Genomic DNA, 26,658 nt, shown 5'->3' with positions numbered 1-26,658 from the left:
TCTAGACTGGATAGAAAGTTTGTTACCTCATCGCCGTCGAAAGGACATTCGTTGCTGAAGGTCTAATTGGATTGGATAGGTCTTTCATTTCTCAAAGGACCTAAGGGCCTCCTGAAATTGGGAGTGTTGATTATCCTGGTTTCTTTCTTCATTGGCCCGAAGTTTTTTTCTTCTATAAATGATAGTCAAGGCTTTGACACAAAAACCAGTGCTCCTCAGTCTGGTTGGTGGTCTCAGACCATCATAAGCCTGGTGATCATTTTCAACTCATTCTGTTTAAAGATTTTGAGAACGTGTTCAAAAGTCCAGTCAGTGTGAGGGCTTTTTGAATGAGTGCCCATGTGGGTGAAAAGAAATCGAGTTATCAAGCTGATGACTGTCCGTCTTTCTCTTCTATTTTTCTTCCAGATCTTCGATTGGAACAATATCCCTCTATCGAGTGTTCCCTTGGAGCACATTCCTCAGATGATCGAACACTGTGATATGGACGCTGTAAAGGCCACCATCCAAACAGGAGGGTAAGATCTTCGTTCTGTGCTGCTTTTTCTTCTCCGTCACTTCTGTCCTATTGTCATCTGCTGTATTTGGGCTGACCTAGAGGGCTCAATTAGAGATGGGACAAGTTTTGTTAGGTTAATTGAACTGCAGAATAATTGTGATAACTGACTTGACACAAAGAGGGATTGTTCGAAGCCAAACGATGAAGTCGAATATACTTTTGGGGGTATGTGGGTAGGTGCACTTTAGACAAATTGACTACTTTCAAATGAACCGAACATTCCATGTCCAATTAACGTACAGATATTTTGGCCATTTTTTCAGTGGTTGAACTTCAATTATTGGTTTGATGATAATTAAACGGTTTCTTTCTATAGTTATCGGAAAACAAATCAATTGATAATGAACTTTCATTTGACACGTAATTTTCTGCAAAAGAAGCATGTAATCCTGCTTCTTTAATACTAATTAGCCTCTCAAATGCAATTTCAAACCATACTTTAATTGGCGTTGATCCACTTGTACTTTTTTTTAATTGCACAACTTTTAAAGCTTTCTTTAAAAAGACACATTTTTGGGCCCCTTTCCCATCAACAAACCCCAAAGTAGAAAAAGCGTGAGAAAACAATAATTGAGCTTAATCATAAGTTTCTGAGTAATGGTCCACCTAAACTTGTTCCTTCCCCCATGTATCCCATGTCTGCCATTTTCCATTCCAACCGTCCAAAAATTGCTATCTTACATAGCAGTTCTCTACTATCCCTATCTAAATCTACTTTTTGGATGTCCTCTCTTCAACGGTGAATGGGTATATTTTTAGCCTTGGAGGACAAAGGCTTCAGGTTCCAACCGTATGAGGATTTGAAAACTCCTCTTGCAATGTTCTAGATTTCTGCCCGACAAAGACTTCATAAGTTTCAATCAGTATGCATTGCCTAATCTACGAGTAGTTCAATATTGATAATGGCTTTCATTCACTCATTTCGATTTTTATTTTAGAGTGCAAAAATAGATCTCATTTCAAATTTGCATCTTCTTCTAATTTGCAGCAAACCTGACGAGGGTAAGTTTCTGTGATCGAAATCAAATCGACTGACAAGACTACAAGGCTACAATCCCTAGAGTTACGAGTTAACTCTAGCTAGGCCATCTTGGCTAAATCAAAGTGGGAAAGAGAGAAAGCGTAAATATTTGACAAACTCTAAAAGTTACCGAGGCGTGCTCCCCTCCTGACTTTTTCGATCAAGTTTAGAGCTCTTAAGGCCCTAGAGATTGAACCTCACAATGGCTACAGTCTTCTCCAGAGACTAGGTTGCTTTTCGTGACAATTGTTGAGGGGACAAGGTCCGCAAAAAGAAAGAGCTTCTCAAGTCTTTGGTCAATCTTTCGACGTATTGGAAAACGAATCCCCAAATCAGAACTCAGTTGAAAGCCATTGATGTGGGTGTTTAACTGTTTTTATTTGAGGTCCCTTTTAAGTACGACTTTTTTCCCTCATTTCGAGAAAACCGAGCTTTTTACTTAAAGATTGATGATCCTTGAAAGCCTGGATCCGATTCGCATTGGCTTTTCCATCCGTACTAAATCCGAACAATATGTCTTTAGAGCCAGACACTTTTGGTCATTTCTTTTCGAGGTTTACTCCAAAATTACAAAAATGGGTAATGTTTTGCGAAATGAGATAAATTCTTACTTCATCCTGGGAAAATATCCTGTAGAAAATACCCTTTGGTAAGAAATCTGTCAAAGTGTTTAACCATCTGTCGTTTTAGGCCCTGACCTCGGTGGAGGTAATGGCGGACGTCGGCTGCCCAATCTGCCCTCGTCGGGCTCGTCTCCCCGGCCTTCCATCAGCATGAGCCGCAAGCAGCCCAGGGAAGTAGGATATGTCCAATTCGGACTGAATTATGATGAACCCAATTTGTTAGTGACACTTTGGGCGGCTGAGAATCTCCAGAGCATTGAGAACCACGAAGATGTGTCGCTCCCTCAACCTTATGCCATTGTCAGGCTGTGCTTATATGGGTGAGTTCATCTCCAAGTTTGTGTTATTTTTTGCATTTGCGACCCCTGATATTTGTGCCTCACTGTTGTAGAGGGACAAGTTTTTCCGTTACATATTTTGCCCTGTCATTACCTCTAATCAAATATTGAAGTCGGTATTCTGTCAGAATGCAAAATGAGCCGAGATTAGGTGCATTAAATTTAGATACCAATGTTCCCTAGGGGTTCATGATGATTTTTGGTGGTAGGTCTATTGCCTGGTGTGGTCGCATTGCTATCAAGAAAGCAAATCGTTGAATCAAGGTTTGAGATACCTTTCTTTTTGACCTTTAATAAGGGAGTTGCTACAAAAAAAAATGCATGAGGTAATTCTTGGAGGTACGTGTGGACTCATTCGACCCAGTGCCGCCTAGACTCATTTTGGAGCGTCATCTTCATATTGGTCAATATTCAAAGTGGTTTAACATGGAAAAAGCAATATTCCCCCACCAAGTACATGAAAACTCAAATGAACCAGTTCAATATTCGTACCTTGAAGTCGACATGGCTTGTTGCAAAGTCCGGAAATATGGCTCGTTCATATTTCTGAGGGGGAAGACCCAGTTCAGTCACGCTGAAAATCAAAGCCCATCTGGAGAATTTCCGTTTAAAGATGGCCCAAAATTCAACAAAATCTCCTTGAATCTCTCGGTCTCCGTGTGTATATCAACTTAGAGCTAACAAATGGGGTGCTTAAATTCAGACGTGAGATCGGGGCCATGGAGATTTTACCTGAGACGAGTTCAACCCCCAAGAGAGCTAAATGCGAAGATTTTGGGGGACTGCCATGCTTCTCTCTAGTTCAATCCCAAACGACGCTGAGTAATCTTTGCCTTTTTCAAAGCTGATTCGACACAACGAGTTGCAAAAACGCCTTTTGGAATATAATAAGATAAAGGCTCTTACAAGGGATAGCCGTCAGAAATGTTGGATTCAATTTTTCTGACTCCTTTCCGTTGGATCTCTCACTGGCTGTTCAAACTGGCAAATGAGGTTGGCTTGCATTGAATCGTCAAACCCAAGGCAATGCACTCAATTAGAAGATTAAACAAATGGGAAAACCATCCGTTTACATAAATCGTATGATCAAATGCAGCTAAGAGGCATTAGCATACCAATTCCAGACATTTCAAAGGCTTCAAGGTTATAGGATATCCATAAATGCCCCTCTGCTTCGGAATGCCTTCCCTTTGTCAAAGATAAGTGCATCATACAAACAGTACACAAACCATCTCACGTGGCTCTATAACTCTGATGTTCCAGTCGAAACCGTACCTTCACCACTGGAGTGGAGGAATCGACACCCCATCCAATTTGGAGGACGAAGCATCTCTTCACGGATCTCGAACGGGACGAGCTCAATGCCAGCCAACTCGAGATCAGTGTGTGGAACTACTCGAACGCTGTCAAACACGAGTGTCTGGGTAAGTCGAAGATTGGGGGCGTGAGGCCGCTCTTTGGGGAGCCACAAGCATTCATTGGGCTTTTAGTTGGTCAGTTTTCGAGCTAGGTACAAAGTCCGGGATGAATGAGAGAAGAAAGAGGACCATTCCGTTGGTCCAATTTGTTCCACTTGGGTTTTTTGACAGACAGGGTAGGGATGTATCCAAATGAGCCAAGGGCCATATATGAAAGTGTGTGTGAGTGTGTGTCTATGGCATAGCCTCAGGGAACAGACCCAGAAGTTGGTCTTAAAGATGAACAATATTGGATTAACTCATTATTAGTCCGACATTTCTGACAGACTAAAAATACATCCTAATCAACGAAGGGCTTCGATTGATGACGCCATGAGCAACTCCTCTAAAATACATGATAGCTCACGAAAGACAGAGGAATCATGCATAATGTACTTTACCCTCAGACCTGTGTTAATCACTTTTGAAATATAACTACTTACAATTCCTAGTACTCAATTTTCTATTGTAATTGATTGAGAGCGTGAATGGGGTATCAAATGAAGCACATGGAAATATGCAAATCAATGCAAACAAGTGAGAGTCAACGAAACTCTCAAAAACTGGCTCATTTTTATGCAAGGTTGCACTTCGAAGTTTGAGATAGTTCCTTCCAAGAAACTCGTACAATCCTGTTTCTCCTTACCTCGTCTTTAGAAGTTGGACCCGGTTTTTTTAAGAATACACTTTATAGTAGAAAGTTCCTAGATTGGAATTCGTAATAAATGATTTCTATGTCTGATCCCAACATGGTTACAATTCTTGTGAAATGCTGTGTTGCTCCCGAATTCATTCCATCCACACTTCAAAGTACATTCCACGTGTCCAAATATTTTGGGCTCTATTGCTTACCAGACACATTGCGTGCGAGTAAAAGTGAGCAATTTCCTTCAACATAGAAGCACTAAAGGTTTATCCCAAGAGATCCCTGTCAAAGTTTCTCTGGGATCGCACTCTTTCTCTTCCAAGTTGAACATCCAAAAATGCAACCAACTTCTCTTTTCCACACCAGAAAAGTTTCCCCTTAATATTAAAGCTTGGAAAACGCTCTCATATCGCAACAAACTCACCCCTAAGGTCAAGAGTAATTACTCGTCACGATACCATCAAAGGCCCAAGATAAATGTGAAAGCGTGACAAAATTAGTTTCGCACTCACTCCAAAGAAACAATCTGGCAAGTGCCACAGTTCCAGTACTTCACAACCCCAAAGTACCATGTTCCACATTGTGTGCGTGGTCGAGCACAAAAAAATCATTCCCGTAAGTGAGGACCAAAATAGAAAGAAACAAGGGAGGGAAACGTTTGACAATTCACACGGTTAAACTAGCTCATGCTCGCATGACCAACTTGTTGGTCAAGGTTCGAGGATGATTGCATCTTGGGAACTTGAAGGTTTCTTTTTCCGAGAATCACAGACGAGAAGATGAGACTACTTTTCCACTTGAAAAAGCTCATCCACAAACGAGCATGTACGGTAAATCGGACACAGCTAGAGTAATACGTTTATAACAAGTTTTATGGACATCCCTACCTTCAATACGGACATTGTCATGGGTTTTCATTGGTTTGGTCCATTAGCATTCTTTTTGTGATCTACTTTACATGATCAACCTTGTGTGGCCCATTTTGCCTTGACATTGGTCTGTAATCTGTTGTCTCGTTGTTCCATTTGATATTCCATGGGCCCATAAAAGAAGACAGCTCGCTCATAAAATATGAATCCAAACTCTCATGAACAACAAACATTCTGAAAATAATCCAACGAGACAAAACCCAGGCATTCGAAGAATGAAAGGAATGGAGCTTGTTAGCCGATGTATCATGTTCACATATCCATTCAGTGTGGTAACAGCATCACTATTAGACCAAAAAGCAACCTGTGCCAACAATGGATGAACACTGCATACACGGGGGGAGCTTTTTTTCTTTCCGAGAGGGGAGCGGAAATAGCAATTACAGAAGTGGCCTTTAATGTTGTAAAGGCCATTCTAATCGGACGAGAATGAGCAATTCATGGCAGAGACAGAATGGCACAGAGGCAGTTGCACATTTAATATGACTGCGAGTTTGGACTAAAATTCGAATCGCCAGGATGAAGTTGGAACATGGACGTACGTACGTACTTCTTCCATGGCTCAACCAATGGCAAGAATGTGCCGTCAGAACAATGTATGATCTTCATCAATAGAATGTATGGCTGGGATCATACGTCTTTAGCATCTGCTGCTTTTTCCGAGAGGCTACGAGAAAAGTTTCCCTACAAAAAACTTCAGTATGTGGTTGGGCTCAAAACTCTGTGATTACCTTGCTTTCTACAGCGCCTAGTTGTGCTGTAGTGGATCAATCCAGTCCACTACCATCTACGAGTAGTCTCAAAAGGCCAGAGGAGACGGCAAATACACTACTAACAAAACCACATGTACCACATGTTTTGCATACCTAATCTTCATTCCAAAGAGGTTGTTCAAGTCACTTGACATTAATCACCTCAAGTTGTTGATCTGGCTGAACGAGGGTAGACTTTGAGCTCAGATTATTCGTTTTGTGAGCACATTTATTTGAAGTGATAGTTACCTCCTTTTCATCGAAGTTGGTACATTCCTAATCACCAAACTTGAATCAAAGTGTAAATGAGAGAGGAAAAGGAAAATCAGATTACCTTTCCCAACATTAAGCTCTCTCGTGAAGTTGCTTTGTTCGCCGAATGAGCTTTAATCCCAGTTTCCACGGATTTTTTTTTTTGCAGGCAAAACCTTGCTCAGCGCTCCTGACGTAGACCTGGACGGTTCACTTCATTGGTTTCCTTTGTATCTCTCTGATGGAAACGTAAAGTCATCAGAAAGTCAATCCCTTGGGACGACCGATATGGTTCAACAGGGACATTTGCGAAAGTCTCAGGATATGGGACAGCCAAATCAAGGTAAACACGCTCGGCCAACAAATCATGTAAACCCCCACACGCCTCGAATCGTCAGAGGTATAAAGTCTAGAAAGGCCTCATAGAAGGAGTAATCAATCCCAATGTCCATGAACACTGCAATAATGGAATATCATCGATAGGGTTCCTTTGCAACTGTTTTAAAATTATTTGTGTCCTTTCACAACAAAGATCATGAAGTTCAAAATGCAATGAATGCATTCCGTCGTCACTCTCGCAGGAAAGCCAATCGGATTTCCTGACACGGAAGGCAGATTGCTTTTGACATCCCGGGAACAAATCATTCTTGCATACCAACCTAGAGGCTTTTTCACGAGCTGAAGATACCTTTCACGTTATACTGTACATACCTTTATAAATTTGTGTATGAATTGTAAATAGTAATCTTCGAGACGAGCTGCGCACAAAGACAGACCAGCGTGACCTTCTGATATTCATCATTTTGTGATCGACTAAACGTTGTATATTTTACGTAGACAAAGAGAGAAACCTATTTCAAAAAGAAACAACCTCAGATTTACATTAAGATTGTCCTTTAGGTGGTTTCTCGTAGTTGGCACCAATACATTTGCATCTTCCATCTGAATATAAAAAAGCGAGTTGAAAAGAAGCACTTGGAAGGTTGACTCTGATAATGAATGATAATCTTTTTAGTGCGGAAGCGTGACTATCAATGAAATGGTACTTACAACAAAACCATTCAAAGGCATTGAATTATTCAGGGACTAGATAAGGTGCTTGTAATTCAGGACTAACCTCAAATTATGCTTGCCTTATTTTGAACTTGTATTAATTAAGGTATTTTGTTTGCACAGAATAAAATCAGCATTTTAACATTTTTTTAAAAAAATCTTTATTGGAAATTTGAATCTCATTGGAATATTATTTGACAGGGTTTTTCAATATGTATTGGTGGGATGTCCCATTTTGGGTTCGAGGTCAGCCGTTTGAGGCGATATAATCCACTAAAGCAGGGGGGCGGGGCCGAGCAAAGGTCGGTCGCGCGTTAACCAACTGTGCTACAACCATCTCCCCTCATGTTGTTTTTCTTCTTTACACAAAGATTAAGAGTGATGATTGGTGGTTCTTCGAAACTTTGTAACTAAAGGGTTGATTTATGTTGGATTAATTACAGCAAATCCTAGGTACCAGAAATGAAAATTCCAATCATCAATCCGACTTTAATCAAGTCCGTTACAATGTTTAATACCTTTCATTATCTCTTTTGAGCTTGATCAACTTGGGACTCGCTTTTGAAAAGTTGTTCACTCATGATATTGTAGCACAAGACCTTTTGGGTTCATAAATAGCTGTCATGCTGCCCAATTACAATTCAAGTTCCGGCATTAAAACATTAACATGGTTAATTTTAGTGTACCTTATTAGTCCCTTGTTGGCATTTTCCTCAAGTCTACAAAAAACCTGCCTTCAATCTTCAGCAAAGTCCCAAAAGAAGGAGAAAACTAAAATGGCAGCAATTATATTTGTTTATGTCGAAGAGATGATTTTTGACAAATTCTTAAAATAAATTTTCTAGCTTGCTCCAAAGCCCATATTTACTGACAAGTGACAGGCAATATGATAATTCGGACCCGAGTTGTTTTCCAACTATGCACTGGTACATGCTTTGTTTCGCTCTTGTTTTTCCTGAGTCAGTTGGCAGTTGGTAGCTCTCTTGCAGAAAATGTCATCTGATAATGGGTGTCACTCACAACATCGTAATATTCCCGTTCCATATGATAAATATCATTCATTGTAACCACATCCTTGGACATGTCCGCAAGTTCGCCCATTTAAGATGTCAAAGCAGCAACTTATGTTGTAATTTGATAAGTTTTTATTGTGACATAAAGTTATGTCAACAAGGTGCCTGAGCGCCGTAAAGAAGTATTGACGTACAATAGACATATATTGGGGAGCCTAAATGTTTTGAACACCAACTTAGGCTTTTCCCCGCCAATTTCAGACTATAGTATTGGATTTAAAAGCTCGCATTATTTCATAATAACGAGGGGAAAAGTATTTTTGGCTCTCTGTTTGCAAGTGCCTGACAAGCAATTTTTGGGTTGCTTGTAAAGAGCAAGTAGGCATTCACAGGTCGAATTTGGCCTCAGTTATTACGAGAAAAAAATATACCCTAAAAAGTCTAAATCATATCTTGAAACCCCATCATCAAGAACAACCTGGGTATTTAACTGTCTCACTTTCGTCAATCATGAAGTTTATCAAAATTTTAATTATAAAAAAATGTCAAAGCTAAAGATTTAGAAATCTAGCAAATACGATTGTAGGCCCGAAAGCAATATATTTGCTATTTGGCAGTTTTTTGAAAAAGAAATGGGCAAAGTGTTCAAATTCATCAATTTAGCAATATAGCAAACACAGTTCGCTCTTATTGTCAGAGGGAGCATTGGTCGAAAAGTAAGCCCCGTGGTAAAAATCACGTTCTCTCTATTGCATATCTTTTGATAAATGGTCCCTGATCCTTACATATTCCATTGGACTAATACATTTGTTTTCCCCCACTCTTCACGTATTGGATCGCAATTCACCTATGAAATGAATCTTAATTCATCATTCAAAATAATTTTGACCATGATAGATGTTGTTGATCGGATATTCAAGAAAAGCAGCTCGCAAGTGTATATTCGAGAGCATTTTAGAATTGCATTTTACCGCTTCAAAGTCTGGTAAAATAAAATATGAAACGAAAACACTTTTCCCAATCCCTCTCCAACACAATTTAAGCCTCATGGAGGTAATCACATGAAAGTGCATGTATTCTTCTATTCTATGGGTGCTTTTATTAGTACGCGCAGCTTATCTTTACTGTAATCTCTCCGTCATCATTGTTTACATGGTTTAAGTATCAATTGATCGGTTGTCGCACAAAGCCAAAAAGTCCATGATACGAACACGAAACGGACGCATTCATTATTTTAGAGCCTTGGCATTGAGGGTTAGCCTTTTTTTAAATTTCATTACCGATAGTCTGAATTAAAATGAAAGTCATTTCTTATTGGAGTGCCCTTTAAGACTAAAGGACTTGGTTTACACTGAGTCACTTACTTATGAAGGGTTATGCCTCCTCACTTAATACTTTAAATTACTTCACAAAAGGCCTCCTTCACCTCCCAATGTCGATACATGACCTTCGCCGCCGGAGTTCGGCCTTTTCTGAGGAATCTCATCCAATCAGCGACCCTGTGTTTTGGGTTGAGCCGGTCTCGCGGTCTTTACCCGGTTCGAGGCGTGCCTCAAGGGCCTCGGCCTTGTTGAGAGTGGGACGGACGAGATCCTCAAGCACGTCCATGCCCTTGGAAAGGAAAGGTTAGACGACGTGATCTGACGAGAGCCCTCAAGCAAACAAACCGGGACAACCAAGGGAACAACTGAAACCATTTTGAATAATACACTTCTTCCTTTCCCTTTCCGCAATCACAACGACACACGCTTCGAAATGCCCAACGCCTATTCAAGGATATTAATTCTAGGAATTGAATCTGTCTTAGCCTTGACAAAGAACAAAGGTCTGGGTGGCCTTCAGACACAATTCATTCGTACAAACCACCCAACCCTTTGACTACACAAAGTAACAGCCTTTTGATTACACCCTGTGGCTTTGAAGCCATTACACGGTTCGACACTATCGAAAATTCTAGAAGGCCCATCTGAAGGATATCCAACCGACCTTGGAACATTTTTATATGATGAATACGAGAGGGCGTGGTTGAGGGAACCTCTTAAAAGTAAATGGTATAAAATGGTTGGTCCGTATATGGTGTTTGCTGGGAATGATTGCTGTTATTGACTAGCGTTCAGAGAATTATAAATGAAGAAAACATAGCTCGTGATTTGCCATGCCAAGGACACAAAGAGCTAAAGTTGAAAACAGTAGTTTGGATTTCTTTATTTGGATACTTGTTTGGCAATTTTTCGCATTTTTGGACCATGTTCATATCTCACAATCTTCAATTAAATTTGAAACCGGAAAATAATTTAAATTACAGCTCGGTACCTCCTTTGGCTTTTGCTTAAATTATGTCTTCTTCTTCTTCTTCAATATAAAATAAAGGTAGAGCGAATTCAAGAGGTTTGAATACTTCGTTGCTATCATGAAAAACGAATAGATTTCCACATGTTTTAAAAATAGATTTGAAGTTTTTTTAATAGATCGCTTAACAAACAAAAAAATGGTGAAAATTGAAACATGTTAGGTATAATACCAAACCATCGCTATTTGTGGATTGATTAGCTTATGTTTTTATTTAGGCTTTTTTAAAAAATAATTTTGAATTCAACGATGAATATTTTCGTATTCTCCTCCAACTTAGTTTTTTTATTCACCACTCATAATAGATGGGATTGTTCTAATGAACCAAAAATACTTACAAGAAGGGTTTTTTCTTTAAAAACAACAACTCATAACCAAAAGTCCAAGACTTGGGCCCAACATGACTTTTTTATTTCACAAAATTCAGTCACGCTACAAACCAGACTGCCCACGTGTTGTCAATCGCAAAACATTCAATGTCGTGTATGTCTTTCAGACTAACATCTTGATACGGTCCTGGAAATGGTTTAGGTTTCTTTGTTTGTTTGAGGTGCATCTCGTTAGTGAGTCATGGTCGTCTTTTTCTTCTTTGGGTGTCTTTATATGCCAATACATTTCTGTATGTTTCATCCTCGTGTGCTTAACGTGTTAACAACATTAATGGACAAACAACACGAACTTAAAATCATTCAAAAACTCGACCACTCAACAAACACGCGTCATTTTGTGTCTCAGACATACTATTTTTTCTAGAGCTAGCCCGTTGTGTTTGATTGTTCCAGGATGTTTATGGCTTCCCCCGTCCAAAGTGGAATTCACGGAACAATATGATTATTAACCATGTATCAAGCTTTTGTTTTGAGCCTTTCTAATGAGCTTCATTGTTGTGATGGAACAAAAGCTCCCCAAAACAGAACCACAAAAAAACCTTCACAGACTGTTGATAACAAGGGCATTCAAAGACCCTTCATGAAAAAAGGCGATCATTTATGGAACCTACCTGGGCTTCCCCGTTTAAACCAGAATTATTTACTTCATTTCTGTTCTGGTTCGGATCATTCAGGTTTGAGTTGGCAGTATGGAGGTAACGATAGACCCAATTCAACGGACTTACCCGAGGCCAGCAAAATGCCAACAAAGTAACATGAAAGTCATTGGGCCCAATATTGGAATTGGGATTGGGGCTGGTCCCTCTGGACCTTAGCGTAGAGGCCAAAACTCCTTTCGGAACATACTGCGCACCCCAAGTATGAACATAAGGAAAACTTGAACCAAAGACTTCTTTTTAACAATGTGTATTTGTTTGCTTTTGATAGTATATTTTGAAAATGCTGTCTTGCTTACTAAAGGCAAAAGAGATGAAATGTTAACCAAATATGAACTGTAAGTAAGGCTTTTGCAGTGGCAAGAGAGCGACATTTTCCGAACCGGATATCCTAAGGATGCCTTGACAAATCCCGTGGGTTCTACTTCCCCCCATGAGCAATTTTCCCAACCAATGAGAGATAGCCGAGTCACCTCTGGACTTGAAAAACTTTAGGATTGGAGTTATGATGGAATCCCATGTGAGCAAAAGACCCTCTTATTAACGACTTAATGTTGGATGCCGTCCATAAGATATCCGAAGTCTTTGGACAAAGCAATAATTTGCTTGATAGACATTACTCTAGTAGACATGGCATGAGTTGCAATACCAGCTCTAATAGGTATGAGATATTTTGACTGTCTTCATAAGCTGCTAATTTATTTTGCCATGAACATATGAGACAATAGCTTAAAGCCAAATTTTTGAGTGGAAGACCATTTCGGAAAGGAAGAATGTTGGCTCTAATGGTTTCCTAAGCATATCCACAAATGATATGGAATAATTGAGAGTAAGAGGTCAAAAGGCTCACAAGCTTGGTTGAAACGGAAATGAGTATAATAGAGCGGAATATTCGGCATTATGAAATGTCGGCTTGGTAGTACAAATAATCTTAACGCCCATTGTGCTGCAGTGTTTTGTGATTTAACTCCTCGTAGTGTGTTAAACTGGGGCAAGAGCTACTTTATTTAGTAAGCTGGCACTTTCCTCTAGGCATTACGTTCTCATCTGACAATCAGATTACACGAACAAGTAGGATTTTTTTATTACAATATTTGCTCCCCTTTATTGTCTACCGTTAAAGACACGCAAATTTTATTATAGATCGAATAAATTAGTGATGAATGTTTTTTCCAGCCATCAATTGCTCGCGGTACGTTTTTGAAAAGCACATTCTTCTCCTAGCACTTCCAATTCAAAAGATCATTTATTTAAAATATTACACGTTGTGAACAAGCAAGCATCTAAAAAAAGTCATACTGTGGTTAATGCAGGAATGAAATATATTCATCGTAAAACGTGTACCCGGATCCAATGAGGGTGTGATCGAATTGTCGCCTCAATGCATCATTGTTTCATTACTGTTTCAATGTCATCACATTACTGACGTCATGGAGTCACCGCTGATTTGTGATCCCTAACTCTTTCCAATTATCTTAACTTGCTTTGTACAAGATGCTCATCACAAAATTCGCAAACCAAAAAAATCGAGAACGCAGTGGAAAGCATATTAACTGACTTGGGCCTTCGACAAGCAGTGCCTTTTAGTTTCAATATGGGTTGTTGATTTTTCCCTTGGTATCATTCGGGTACCGATATCCTTTTATTGTTAATTCTCATTTAAAAACAGATTTATCTAGTTTATGATTACCTAGAAGAAAAACCAGAAAAGAAAAACGAAGCGAAGGTGTTTTTTGTGACTTTATATGCTTCCAATGTTTTCGTTTCCTCGAAGGTCTTGGGGCAATTTCATTTCATTAAGGCTTGTTTTTTTGCGTGTTTTCGAAGATTTTTTATTATTTGACCAATCTTACTTGGTCTCTCTGGAACCTCTAACTGAATGCCATGCATGTCCAAGTTTCGTTGAACTATTCAGAATTTCTGTAACATACACCGACATATCGTGTTGATGACGTGTATTCCTCGTTTTCCTCTTGAAACTTCCAAGTTCCAAAAACCCTCACCCACTTCTTCTTGGTGACGATAAGATGCTCAGTAAACACACGAGCCCGTGTTGTTTGTTGGGTTTTAAACAAGACCGTTGTTGTACACCTAACCTCCGCCGGTTTTACCCTCATCCATACTCATTTTCAAATGGTTCCGCTTAATCACAAATAATTGAACGTTTTCCTGTCTCCCCCTTCTAACATTGCCTCTGCTTGAGATCTGGAACACAAAAGATGTGTATTCCCTCCGCTAAACTGATCTCTCCTCTCCTGTGAAGCAAATGTTCCCAAGAACCAAAATATTGACCTTGTTCCTCTCACCTTCAACCCTTTACAGGCAGTGGAGGTAGTTCGAGCAATGGAGCAGGAAATGGAGCAGGAGGAGGAGGAGGTGGTGGAGGCGGTGGAGGACTTAATCCCAATGCTTATTTTGGTCCCGGAGGCAGATACAACATGCGTCGAAAGAGCGACTGTGGAGGAGCGCCCATTGTACTCCCACCAGATTTTGGCAAGATGAAACGCAATCATTCCTTGGACAAAACCAATGACTTGGACGAGTTTGTCCTTCGAAGTGGGTCAAATATGGACGCGGGAGGGTTTGGAGGCTCCTACCGACAATTGGCGCATCACGGCTCTGGACGGCAATACAACTAATTTTTGTTGTAGGTGAGAGCATATTCCACATATTATAGGAACAAAAGGGGCTTGATGAAAGAGATACGACTTATGTATTGATCGTACTCAATATACCTTATGATAAGATAAAGAATGGCTATGGCATGTTACATATTACAATTACACATTGAGAACCATATCCCAAGAATGCCTGCCATCGGAAAACCTTCTATTGGTCTCAAACGACTAATGTCACTCTACCTTTAAGCAAATTTGACGTTTCTTAACATGAATTTTGAAACACTTCAAACCTCTCTCATTGTTTGGCAAAAATGCTTTTGCAATTTTACCTGGTCATGCTCACCTGTCAGTAAGACAGTAATTTATTTCATCATCGATAAAAAGCTTGAATAACAACTATTTTTCGTATTTGCAGATGAAAAGTGCCAGCGTGTATATGTGTGCGTGTGGTTGTGTATTTGGAGTTACCTTTCTTTTGCATCTGGATCCCTCAGACAACCCAAGATACAGCCTAACCACGGTGATATCAAAATACATATCACCCAAACCGAAACGTCTACTTCAACACATCCTTACTTCATTTTCTCATCGTCATATCCTCGGTGAAACTATTTATCAACTGAGAAACTCACACATATCAACTTATGACATCATCATCAACAACACGAGTGCAACCACTTATGTTAGTAATGTTTAAGAAATGCGGATCCATATCGTTTTCAACATGAATCTTCTTGTCAGCTTTCCCCGCTCCTTCAACGTCCTCGAATCGATTGAAATGTTTCGTTTTCGCATGGCTGATTGTCATACCACAGATCCATTAAACAAAAAGTGTCATCTACATTCTACAGTATTCTTTCAGACTAGTGACATTCACTTGTCCTCCTCGTACAGTCTTTTAAACCAACGTGTTCTTCAACCTCAAACATGATTCATCTCTACTAGTCGACCTACTTAGCAAACAACTAATAAACACATCAAATGAGAACACACATTGACGGCTAGGTTGTTTTTTTATTCATTGAGTATAGTCCGACATCTAAACCAATTCTCCGGAATTGGCAATGATGATCTTCTCCGTGGGTTTGCCTGATTTGGTGCCAAATTTCTGAAATGAATGAAGAAGACCCACAAGTTGAGCATTCCGAAACGCGAAACGTAGCACCCACTTTATAATGTACTACAACAGAGGAATGCACGCATAACAAGGTTTGAGTTGCGGTTTCAAGTAACATTGCGAAGGGGCCATCTAGCAAAGTTGTGCAAAGAGAGGTTTGTTTCACTTCACATGAAACTAGCTGGATGAGTGAAAAAAAACAAGCCATTTCGTGGGTACTCACCTCCACTTTCCTCACCACATTCATTCCGCTAATGACGGATCCAAATACCACGTGTTTCCCATCCAGCCTGAAAATACAGTGGGCAAATAAAGGAAACGGCAAAGGATTGATTTCGAAGTAGGACCTACTTGTTCAAACAGGGGAGCAATTCAGTATTAGCCTTCATACATGAATGCAAGAGAGATGGAAGCAAATCTGTGCAAAAGTCTTTGTTTGTTGTCACTGTGGTTTCAAGGTTTCATCTAGCTTATTCGTTCCTCTGGTGCCAGATGGATCCAAGGAGATGATGATTATGACAAAGAGAGAGAGAAAGAGAGCGAGCTTTTGGTCCACGTCGACGACGAGAAACAAGAAGACTTGGAACAAGCAAGGCAGGAGTATTTACAAAGATCAAAGACGGTTCAAGCAAGTGAAAGCACACTACTAAAGGAACAAAGAACCACGAAAACACTCTTCAACTTTCTGAAGGAGCTCTTCTCCCCACCATCCCAAGCTTGGTCTCCTATTCACTCTCCCTGAAGATATTCAACCGTATCATGTGGCTTGTTGCCGATAGCATTGGTATTGAGTATTTAGAACATATTGCGCCCAGATGTTGTGGGTAAGATTACACTACACATTGAACAAGATTTCTTGAATGCAATTGGTCCTGGTCGCACGCTGGTACATATGACCAGATGAGCTTTGAATAAAACCTCGAAAATGAATAGGAACTTCCACACAAGAAAAAAGGGATCAGGGTGAAAAGCGTGTGCTTCGATATCAAACGAAATCCAAACAACACACGAAGGATTGAGGAGATGAGGTCTATTGATATTCAGTCTTCGACGCGTGAAAACCACTTGAAGAACTTTGATGTTTGTTTTGGAACACATGCCAAAACAGCCCAATAAAATCAACGAATGAAGAAATGGCTCGGAGAAGTTTGTGTTCCAAATGGGGCCAATTCTCAGGAAATTGTAGCACCCAAAAGAACGACAGTGGATCGACTAACAAAGATGAGTGAAGGATACGAGCGCAAGCAAATGTGACGTGGATTGCATCAAGAAATGCGGAGATTCGAAGAGAGCATCTATTCTCACACCTTCTTCGCATTTGGTCTCACAACTATTCATTGCCTACAGATAGATTTGGATACCCACCAAAACAAGACCTTGTCAATGGATGAATAGAAAAAGTCCATGATACCGACGCCAAGAACACCTAAAAACATATGACAGGTTTGAGCGTCTTTGTTAAAAATTCCCTCTATACGATACATCAAGGAAACCATGGTTGGAAATGGCTTGGGGAACGGGAATGGGTCCCAAGGCCATATTACAGCCAGGTGAGCACCGCGTACAATCAAGGAATGGAAGAGATGAAGTGTTCCACACAGAGCACGCCAGATAAAAAGGATCTATAGAATTGGGCATTGAAATGGAATCGGCGGGTGTGGGCGGTGGTCCTTGAACTTAATTGTATCAAAAGTGAATAGTCAAACTATGAACTAATGTTTTTAAGAGCACAGGAGCATTGAGGAAAGGCTTTAATCAAGGCAATTGCGATCTCCGTCCAGCATGATACATTTCTTACTTCTTTGCTTTTAAGAAACCACATGCTCAAAAATATCCTTTTGTTGAAAAAGAGAAGTGGCTATTTTTTTCGTTCCATTTTACAATTTCGTTTGCCAAATCATGAATTTTTGATGTGCAGTCTTTCCAGCTCAAGAGCAAATGGACGGACACATAGGAACCCACTCGCACTTTCGCTCTTTATCTTTGAGGTAAATAATAGAAGACGTTGTTTTGCTTCCATTTCCATGGAATCAACCCGGATATGTGTTTCTTTAAAACACATTTTAAGCAAATAAAAGCATTTGTCTCATTTCCAAAATGTTTGGGATAACGCCTCGTAATGGGGTTATGGTTCTGTTTAAAAAAAAAAGACATCTTTATTTTGATTAGAAATATGACTGATCGATTCTATTCTTGAATGTCTTAGAGGAGGGCGAACAAGGCAAAAACTACTCCCAAAGTGTCGAGAGTTCACTCCAGGTGTCGAAAGTTAACCTATGATTGATCTGCTGTACTGTGCTTGAGAACTTAACTAATCGAAGTTCAACAGCTGCAACGGGACGATGAATTGAACAACTGCCTTTTCAAATTTATGCGTGAGGGATGTATTAAAGCATTTCTTCACATCTTTTGAGGTTTTCGCTCAAAAACTGGCGAGTACTATTTTAGTTCATTCTCATTGCCAACTGTCAAGGTTCATTAACATGTTTGCCGCCATATTTCTTACAATCCATATTGTTGCCTATGAACGTTTGAAAATAACAACTTGAGCAAAAAAAAGCCGGAGGAAGAAGAGAGGACCTGGTACTTGTAGCTGGGGGCATTTCTGTCGGACAATGGTCTTTAAACTTGGCACGCTGGTTCCTTAGGGATGGCCCTGTGATCGTCCAAGACGCTTTCGAGGATTTATGCGAAACACTTAACGTTGCCTCATTTAGGGGAAATGGGGAGTGAGCCTTCGGAATCATGATTTCTAGGACCTTGGCACTGACAAATCTTTGAACAACCTATTACTACTTTTTTGCTCTTTGGGAGCTCCATTATAAGTTAAATGTTCCTTTGTTTAAATCGCACTCAGTGCCAATTGTCACTGTCAATTCTTTTATTTTCAATACTCTGACTAGATGATAAATGCAAAGAAATACAAGAAAAATGCAACCTATCTAATGAACTAAGGATTTGCTATTTTCATATTCATTAAAAATGGTAGTCCACATGCCTATCTCAATTTATAACCTTCATTCTGAATATATGTCACTAAAAAATCGAGGGAAGAATACGGTTCATATATGTTTTTCAATTCCGTCATGAAGGAAAAATCACCAGAGTGCTATTACTTTCTTTGAAATTTGGTGAAGTGAAGATGTCTATTAGCAAAGAAATCTAGCTCGAACTCTTTAAGTGTCTCCCCAAGAGCTAATTGGGCTGAAAAAAAAAAGTTATTTGAACGTGAAATCCGTTCAAAAACATGTGCGCACAAAAATACCTCCTTCATCTATTTTTGAATCCCAAAAATACCTCCTTCTATTTTTGAATCCCAATTATCTATAATAACCAATATAAGTATTTTTTTTAAGATCATCGAAAAGATTGTTCAACTCAGGGAAAACGACCTCCTACGTAGGATTCAAGTCCCTCAACGTACACCTGTAGGAAGTAGCCAGCTCAATGAAATGCCAAAAAGCACGAGATCCCTCCAACGATGAGCAGCCACGTGGGTGTCACATCGTCGCAAATTCATTTTAGTAATATTTATAGGTCGTTGGGAAACCAGCTTACATGCAATGAGGCTAATTTCCATAATGGATCCAGCTCCGTTGAAGTTTCTGGTTCATTTGACAATTGCCACAATGCTCATCCACTAAGTAGATTCTAATTCATGCGATGGAACACAGCTGGCCTTGTTGAACAGGAAGATATTGAACATGGTGCAATTCAAAGGAGCCCCTTCACAAGCAAATGGAAATTCCCAATGACCAATATAGCCCAACGAATTACGAGTACAAGTGCATCGATAAAGGGGGAAAACCCAAATTCAGAGTTTAGAGCGAACGATCCAAAGGGTTATTTCAAGCATTCGTATCTGCATTAACAATGAAAATGAACAATGTCAGAGTCCTGTTAAGGCGGGAGGTTCTTGTCAAAAGGACCCTTCAATTGCACTGATGGTCCACTTCAAGCTTCATGAATAGAGATTGGAAGTGCGCTAAAATTTGAAGTCCTTGTCAACCCGGTGCGCCAATTTTTAGAAGCATAACCACAAATTTGTGAACATTGTTCAATAATGTCTAAGGACATTCGTAGATGATTGCATGTGGAACACATTTTTGAATACTCTGGCACATCCTGAATGATTTTATAACAATCAACATCAAGGCATTTGATCTCTTTCACTTATAAAAGTTCGCATATCCTTCAAGCATGCTTTCCTGTTGAATTTAGGAAATTCATCTTTTTGGCAAACAATCACAAGCATCAAAGGATAAACACAGTTATTTTCAGTTTTTCCGACAAAGTCTCCTCCAAAGCCATAGGTGAAGCTCTAGACCTCAGCCCTAAACCTCTTACCTCAATGTAAAACAAACACACTAAAAATGCACGTATCTAGTAGTGCTGGGGCGAGTTCGGCAAAAGTAGGACTCGAGCGAGTCCTTTGATTTTCTGACTTTTTGTCGAACTCGAGTTCAACAAAAGAATCGAGTCTTGTAGAGGACTCGAGTCTTTTTGTGGAATCAAGTCAAATAAAAAGACTCATCTTGTTTTCTCCATGATAACCAAGGCCAAGAAAAACTCAAAAACTGCTTGGAGGAATTCTTACCAAGGCTAATGAAATCATCATTCAAGGCCTATTTTCTTACATGGTCAATTCATGACAAAGAAAAGCTCGTTTTCTGACGAAATTTATAGAAAATGAATATTTCTTTTGATGAGTCCGACGAGAGTGGCGAGTGAATTGGACTCGAGCCCGGACTTGTCCGCGCCTAGAAAACTAAGGGTGGCCAGCATCCAAACATACTAAATGAAGATCCAACAACCTAAACAAAAATGCTCGGTAATGGTACTCAGAAATGGCACCCAAGCAATTTGATCCTATAATCAACAACATAAGTAACAATCGAAATAGAAGAAGAAAGTCGCGAACTAGTGGACACGAATGAGTGTTAACCCGGTTATAGTAAAAGGTCAATCATTCACTTTCTTTCTATTCTTTGGCAATCTGTTCCAGGAACTTGGCGCAAGTTTTTCGATTTCTGACCATACTGGTAACAAATCAGATAAGAGCACAACGCCCTTTACTTGGTTCTCTTATCATCTCATTCATGAACAAGCACGAAAGAGATTTTTTTTGAGTGATTGACCAATCTTTTCGTCGAAAAGAAACTTTAAGATAAGAACCTTCACGACAGAGCTAGCTCAAGTGAGGAGCTTTTTATGTTGCATCCCTCTCACTTTATCAGACTTTAACCCATGTGCAATCAGGTATGAACGATAAAGGAAAAAAAATGGCTCGGCTTTGAAGTAAAATCTTGAAACTTCAACTCGGAACAGAGCTTCAAAGTGTTTCAAATCCGAATTAATCCAACTCAAAATCGAATCAAATCCATAACAAAATGTTGAGCCAAAAACAAATAAATTTCAATTGAGACCGATTATTCTCTTAATTCGCTTTCTCATTCACCTCACGAGCGGTCATACGACATGGATTTCCGGCCAAAATTGTTGGCCAAAATTGTTGCCAAGGAAAACTAATGGCCAATAAATAAATACCTCACAGAAAATATACACTTACCAATCAGTTTTGTCGGTTGTGAGGAAGAATTGTGAGCCATTGGTTCCCGGCCCGGAGTTGGCCATACTCAACGTTCCAGGACCCACGTGTTTCAGGATGAAATTCTCATCCGCAAATTTCTGCCCGTAAATCGATTTGCCGCCTGTGCCATTGTTGTTGGTGAAATCGCCACCCTGAAGCATGAAGCCTGGGATAACCCGGTGAAACGTACTGCCCTGATAGCCGAAACCCTTCTCATTCGTGCACAGGCAGCGGAAATTTTCGGCCGTTCGCGGGCAAACGTCGGCGCGAAGTTGCATGATAATCCGCCCAACCATGGAGTTGCCAATTTTGATATCAAAGTAGACTTGCGGATTTTTCCGCGGCTTTTTGTCCTTGGGCTCATCGCTTTTGTTCTGAAAGAGGCATGCTTTTTTAGGTAACAATAGCTCAACAACCCTGACGGGAATTAGTACTAAGTAATTGTGGAAGAAAGAAGAAAGAGAATGTTCTTTCATATCCAAACTTACCTTTAAAATCAACATAGAAAAAGTTTCGTTAACCCCTGGAGACTTCTCTGTTTCCTCCACTGAGTAACTCCAACAAACTTTTAGAACTATTTCTTAATTTGCACAATCCAACATTCTTGCAGCTGGTGCTACACTTGAACGAATTCACTCAGCCATTGACAACTTACTCTAGTACTTGCAGAATTAAACTTGTAAAGAATGAAATGGCCTTAATTACAACCTGGGTGGTATCCCACCGACGAATTCTTGTTCTTACCTCATTTTCGGATGCAGGTCGTTTAGCCGAGCCGGGATCTGCGGGTTGCTCTTCGCCGAGCGTTCCCTCTTCGTTGTCCGCGCCGTTTTTGCTGAGTGTATCCTTGCCTGAATACTTTTGCAACCATTCATCATCTTGCCAAACTGGCCGTGATGAGGATTCTTTTAAACGAAGTGGCTTGGCCAAATTCACCCGTAGAGTTCGGCCAAACAATTCCGAGTCATTCTAAAAGAGAGGCTAACTTCAAATGGCTACTTAACAACTGTTCCTAAAACCATAGCGGATATAAATACTCTTTTTTTTATGGAATCATCAATGAATTTGAGAAGGCGCATCAAAATAGCTCGTACAAAGCCTATAATGGCAAATGGCATTACTGGGATCTTGTTAGTGAATACAAGGCCTGTTTTTGTTTGTTCTCGTTGGACTTGATTGAATGGCTGATCCCTCTATTCTGTTGACGTCATGAATCAAATTCTCACGAACTCGGCACACGGTTCCAAATTTAGAGTAGGCGAAAGTGATTCCATGGTAAAATCTAGCCTTGTTATGCTAGGCCTGGATTTCGTCTTCATGGTCTTGGGATTACTAAGAAATCCGAGAACTTCAAACATGTTCCCACCTCTGAATCGAAGAACGTCTGAAGCTGATTTGGTCAAAATTTTCCAGATATCCAACAAGCACATATTTGTTAGCAATCTATTCCTATAAGTCCTTGAGGTATTCATCAGGACTATCGGATGTGTTTTGGAGTTAAAGGTCCGCATGCCCTACCCTAAGTCTTCTTCGCGACGCCATTGGTTCAATTTTATCCGTGGGTTGAGTCCTTGGAACATTCCACCCCTGACGAATTCTTTTCCGGTCAGGAATTTGATTGATATCGGAAGCACATGATGTTTTCAATTTGCTACTAATTATTTTTCTTTTTTCTTTTTTTTTGCTTGTCCCGTCACTTTATGCTCTATTTGGTGCATGCACACGTTTTTGGGAGAGCAATTTGCCCGGCGTTTTTTTCTATCTATTGGAGTTTTCTGCTTTTTTTTATCATCGCTCCCCTTGTTTCACTTCTTTTCCTTATGCCTATGCTTTAGGGTACACCCGTACTTTTGAATGGTTTTCCAACGAGAAACAATGATTCTTCACAATTCCTGCCGCCGCCTGATACGAAGACCAGAAGCAATGAACTCAATTTGGTTGAAATCGTTTGAAATGTACAAAACCACAAATAAATGTACCCTTTCCTTGATGATCGATTGTAAGTTGATTCAAAAAAGCTCAAATGCACATAGAGACAGAACTTACAATAGATTGTCAATCTGCTCAATTGCATCTAGTGTCGAGTGTCACCAAAGTTCATGAGAAACTAATGGCAAAAATGAAGTAGCATTTGGCTTAAGGAGATTCAGATTCTCATTCAGAGCATGTCCAAATTTTTTTAAACACTTAACTTCGAGCTGCATGTCTCATTGAATAGGATTTTTAGCATTACCGCAATTACAATTGATTTCACTCATTAGGGATTGGGCGCCATTCTTCGTATTTATAACATCAAATTGACTCCTGCAAACAACGCTATGTTTATGCTGTACTTTCAATTCTTGAGCCCAAATTGGTCCAAGATAAGTTTTGGCGGGATTTTATTTTCTCCTGTCAGTGCCTCCTTAGTTCTTTACCATATTATCAATTGCGGCTTTAGCATCCTCTTGAAGCTCAAATTCGACAAAAGCGAACCCTCTGTGTTTCTCCGTGGCATAATCGATGGGGATTTGGACCTCACTGATGTCTCCGAAGGGGATAAATGCCGCCTTGATCACATCCTCCGTCACTTCCTCGGATAAACCACCTAATCGAAGAAATCATAACATAATAATCAACCTCTTCACTCATTCTCTATCACTCGAGGCCCTCTCACCTATATAAACCGTCTTCTTTTGGGTATTCATATGTGCCATGATGGTCCAATTTTTATCAATGCTCCAGGTTCCACGGTTTGTTTTCAACGTTGTGTTCCAACAATATCGGTTTGTTGGGTTTCGGAAATGAAACACATGCATTTTCACGCAACTTCATCCAACCTTGTCAGCCCTCTCTTTTCAGATCATTGCACTGAAACGTCAGCAAAAGCGCGCCTGCTAGGAGATCCAATCAATGATTAAGAAAATAAGGATCACTGAGTGATGACTGATGCATGATGGGGACTACGCGTGCTTCATGAATCATGATAAAAAATATGAAAACCACGGACTTTAGCGACAACCTCCTGGATGCTCACGGGGGGAGCCCCGCACAAATCTACCTGAAAATTTCCTCCGACCCCATGGATGCGCAGAATGAGGCATCTGGGCATCATTGGACCAGGTACGGAACTGCATCCCTTCAAGCAAACGGTAACGCGTACACAAATATCGGTTTTCATCATATCCATCCATTATAGACGAGAGAAATATGCCTGGTTTTTCACTCTGCTTTTCGGTACTACGGCTGTGTACGCCTCTCGCACCACGATGCCGTTGGTGGCACCCGCTGCGGCCAAAGACTTAGCTTGGACCAAAACAGAAGTGGGCACCGTGCTCTCTTGTTTCTTTTGGGGCTATACACTCACTCAGGCAGGACTAAATCAGTAGCATTGAGAACATTCATTTCTTACTGCTAGTATTGTGCTAAACCAACAGATCTTGGGTGGATACCTGAGCGACCGATTTGGTGCCGAACGGGTTCTGCTTGCTTCCGGCATTGTTTGGGGCTTCATCACCTTCTGGTTCCACCAAATTGTCTACTTGGTGTCGGATCATGAAATGGCACTAAATCTGATTGTGCTCTCGCGTGTTGTTTTGGGAGCGGCTCAAGGTGGGACACGTGATATCTTGGGAAAAGATCACGTTTAAGGATGGGCATTGGTTTTTGATTTGTTCCAGGTGTTCATTTTCCGGCTTTGGCCAGTATCTCCAGCACTAACCTGAACGTTCGGGATCGTTCATTCTTCTTCAGTGCTACCACGGCTGGTAGTGCTTTTGGCACATTGTTAACTGGTACCTTGGGTTCCTATTTAAATGAAAGCTTTGGCTGGCCTCACGTCTTTTATGCCATTGGTAAGTGCTGGTGTACCTATGTGTGAGAATTCATGTGAGCTCCAACAATTAAATGATTGAAGGTCTGATTTCCTTGGTTTGGGTGTCCGTGCTCAAATACTACGCCATGGAGCTGAATCGAAACAGAAAACAGATCCTGGGCCTCTCAGCTACTTCGGCCTTATTGGGCAATAGAGTGCCCTCAAAATCCAACGTCCCATGGTTGAAATACCTTCGACATCCTTCCTTATGGTAATGAAAACGTCTTTGACTCCGTCTTTGACCCTGGTATTGAACAAGTGTTCCAATTCCCATTTCAGGGCGTGCATCGTGTGCCACTTTTGTCAGAACAATTGCTTCTTCATCCTGTTATCATGGCTCCCTACTTACTTCCATGACAATTTCCCCGAGGCCAAGAGCTCCATTTTCAATGTGGTTCCTTGGCTTCTCATGGTTCCAGGCATTGTTTGTTCCAGTCTCCTCAGCAATCGCCTAATACACAGTGGATATTCGGTGGGACAAACGCGAAAAATAGTGGAGGCCGTGGCTCTTCTCACTGAAGCTGTATGCTTAGTTCTTATAGGTGAGAATGAGAATATAACTTGATCTGACAACAAAGCTATTACGATGTACTTAAGAATGAGTTCCTTCATGACAACCAATGTAACATCGATAAGGTGATCAACTACGCAATAATTGAGGTCAAAAAATTTACGATATTTCTATCCTTTAGGTAAGGCAACATCTTTTCCCGTGGCGCTGATTTTATCCACGGTTTGTTTGTTTGCGGCCGCGTTTCACAACGCCGCCTGCATCGTGAACCCGCAAGATCTGGCGCCGAAGCATTGCGGGTCCATTTTTGGCATCATGAACGCAGCTGGAGCTGTTCCAGGTAATCTCATACCCTACGTTTACCCATACTCAAGTCATTTTTTTCTTTCAGGTTGGATCAGAGTGTTTAAAGTTTGTCTGGGTTTGACTACTCTGGCCATTTTTGCCAGTGCCTTCCATAAGTTTGGCACCGTTCCAAATGCGGTAGATATCGCCCCCAAACACTCTGGCAGCGTATTCGGAATTGTTAACACGGCAGGATCCTTTGCAGGTGCCATATTTTGGCTGTTCTAATTAACAATACTAACCGCTACTGAAGACTGTCTGCTTCCTGCACTTGTGAGCCGTTGGTCGCAACTGATTAACACTTGAATACGTGAATGGGACAGAGCATAGGATGTATCTTAAGAGGGTTACTACAGTAAAAGCCAAAGTTTTCCTCTCATCCAGTTTTGATTCCTTGTTTCTAGGCTTTGTTGGAGTTTACATTGCTGGATACATCCTCGAACTCTCTGGAAGCTGGTCCGCCGTTTTCAATCTAACAGCGGTCATTAATTGCGTGGGTCTGTTCACGTTTGTTATGGCGGGAAGTGGGCAACCTATTCTCTGAGTATTGACCAAAGATCATGCTTTTCCTGGACACTTTTTAC

General features: G+C 40.5%; 3 protein-coding genes across 6 annotated transcripts in view; 2 read left to right on the top strand and 1 right to left on the bottom strand.

Moving 5' to 3' along the window:
* LOC131885769 (uncharacterized) overlaps positions 1–15,638 on the top strand; it is a 36,754-nt gene extending 21,116 nt beyond the window's left edge. Inside the window, exons 11-17 of one of the 2 annotated variants that reach the window (XM_059233923.1) lie at positions 409–518; positions 1,548–1,561; positions 2,271–2,523; positions 3,805–3,965; positions 6,747–6,920; positions 14,360–14,688; positions 15,074–15,638. In XM_059233923.1, the coding sequence (XP_059089906.1) occupies positions 409–518; positions 1,548–1,561; positions 2,271–2,523; positions 3,805–3,965; positions 6,747–6,920; positions 14,360–14,676 (1,029 nt within the window). In that variant the 3' untranslated portion in view covers positions 14,677–14,688; positions 15,074–15,638. Of the gene's footprint in view, positions 1–408; positions 519–1,547; positions 1,562–2,270; positions 2,524–3,804; positions 3,966–6,746; positions 6,921–10,058; positions 10,542–14,359; positions 14,689–15,073 lie in introns of those variants that run through there. The other variant, XM_059233924.1, reaches the window with a different exon arrangement.
* A 14-nt stretch (positions 15,639–15,652) lies between these two features.
* LOC131885767 (peptidyl-prolyl cis-trans isomerase E-like) lies at positions 15,653–24,163 on the bottom strand. Its single transcript, XM_059233920.1, has 6 exons — positions 24,022–24,163; positions 23,783–23,952; positions 22,110–22,334; positions 21,345–21,739; positions 15,999–16,065; positions 15,653–15,766 (listed from the first exon to the last, which is right to left on the bottom strand). The coding sequence occupies exons 1-6, from the start codon at positions 24,161–24,163 to the stop codon at positions 15,698–15,700; spliced, it is 1,068 nt and encodes a 355-aa protein (XP_059089903.1). The 3' UTR covers positions 15,653–15,697.
* Positions 24,164–24,327: 164 nt separating this feature from the next.
* The window catches only part of LOC131885765 (voltage-gated purine nucleotide uniporter SLC17A9-like), a 2,582-nt gene continuing 251 nt past the window's right edge, over positions 24,328–26,658 (top strand). Inside the window, exons 1-8 of one of the 3 annotated variants that reach the window (XM_059233918.1) lie at positions 24,328–24,467; positions 24,544–24,715; positions 24,782–24,956; positions 25,025–25,198; positions 25,261–25,429; positions 25,498–25,760; positions 26,121–26,279; positions 26,479–26,607. In XM_059233918.1, the coding sequence (XP_059089901.1) occupies positions 24,328–24,467; positions 24,544–24,715; positions 24,782–24,956; positions 25,025–25,198; positions 25,261–25,429; positions 25,498–25,760; positions 26,121–26,279; positions 26,479–26,607 (1,381 nt within the window). Of the gene's footprint in view, positions 24,468–24,543; positions 24,716–24,781; positions 24,957–25,024; positions 25,199–25,260; positions 25,430–25,497; positions 25,761–25,910; positions 26,070–26,120; positions 26,280–26,478; positions 26,653–26,658 lie in introns of those variants that run through there. The other 2 variants (XM_059233917.1, XM_059233919.1) reach the window with 2 other exon arrangements.

This window comes from Tigriopus californicus, chromosome 8 (genome assembly GCF_007210705.1).
Source record: "Tigriopus californicus strain San Diego chromosome 8, Tcal_SD_v2.1, whole genome shotgun sequence".
NCBI lineage: Eukaryota > Metazoa > Arthropoda > Copepoda > Harpacticoida > Harpacticidae > Tigriopus > Tigriopus californicus.
The sequence above is the reverse complement of the archived record's forward strand: the minus strand, read 5'-3'. Positions and strand labels throughout refer to the sequence as shown.

Coding starts and splice junctions, on each gene's coding strand:
- LOC131885767 (XM_059233920.1), bottom strand. CDS start 24,163: ATGCATGTGTTTCATTTCCGAAACCCAACAAACCGATATTGTTGGAAC. Junction 21,740..22,109: donor GACCTGCATCCGAAAATGAG/GTAAGAACAAGA, acceptor TGCCTCTTTCAG/AACAAAAGCGATGAGCCCAA. Junction 16,066..21,344: donor ACAACCGACAAAACTGATTG/GTAAGTGTATAT, acceptor CTGTATTTTCAG/GCTGGATGGGAAACACGTGG.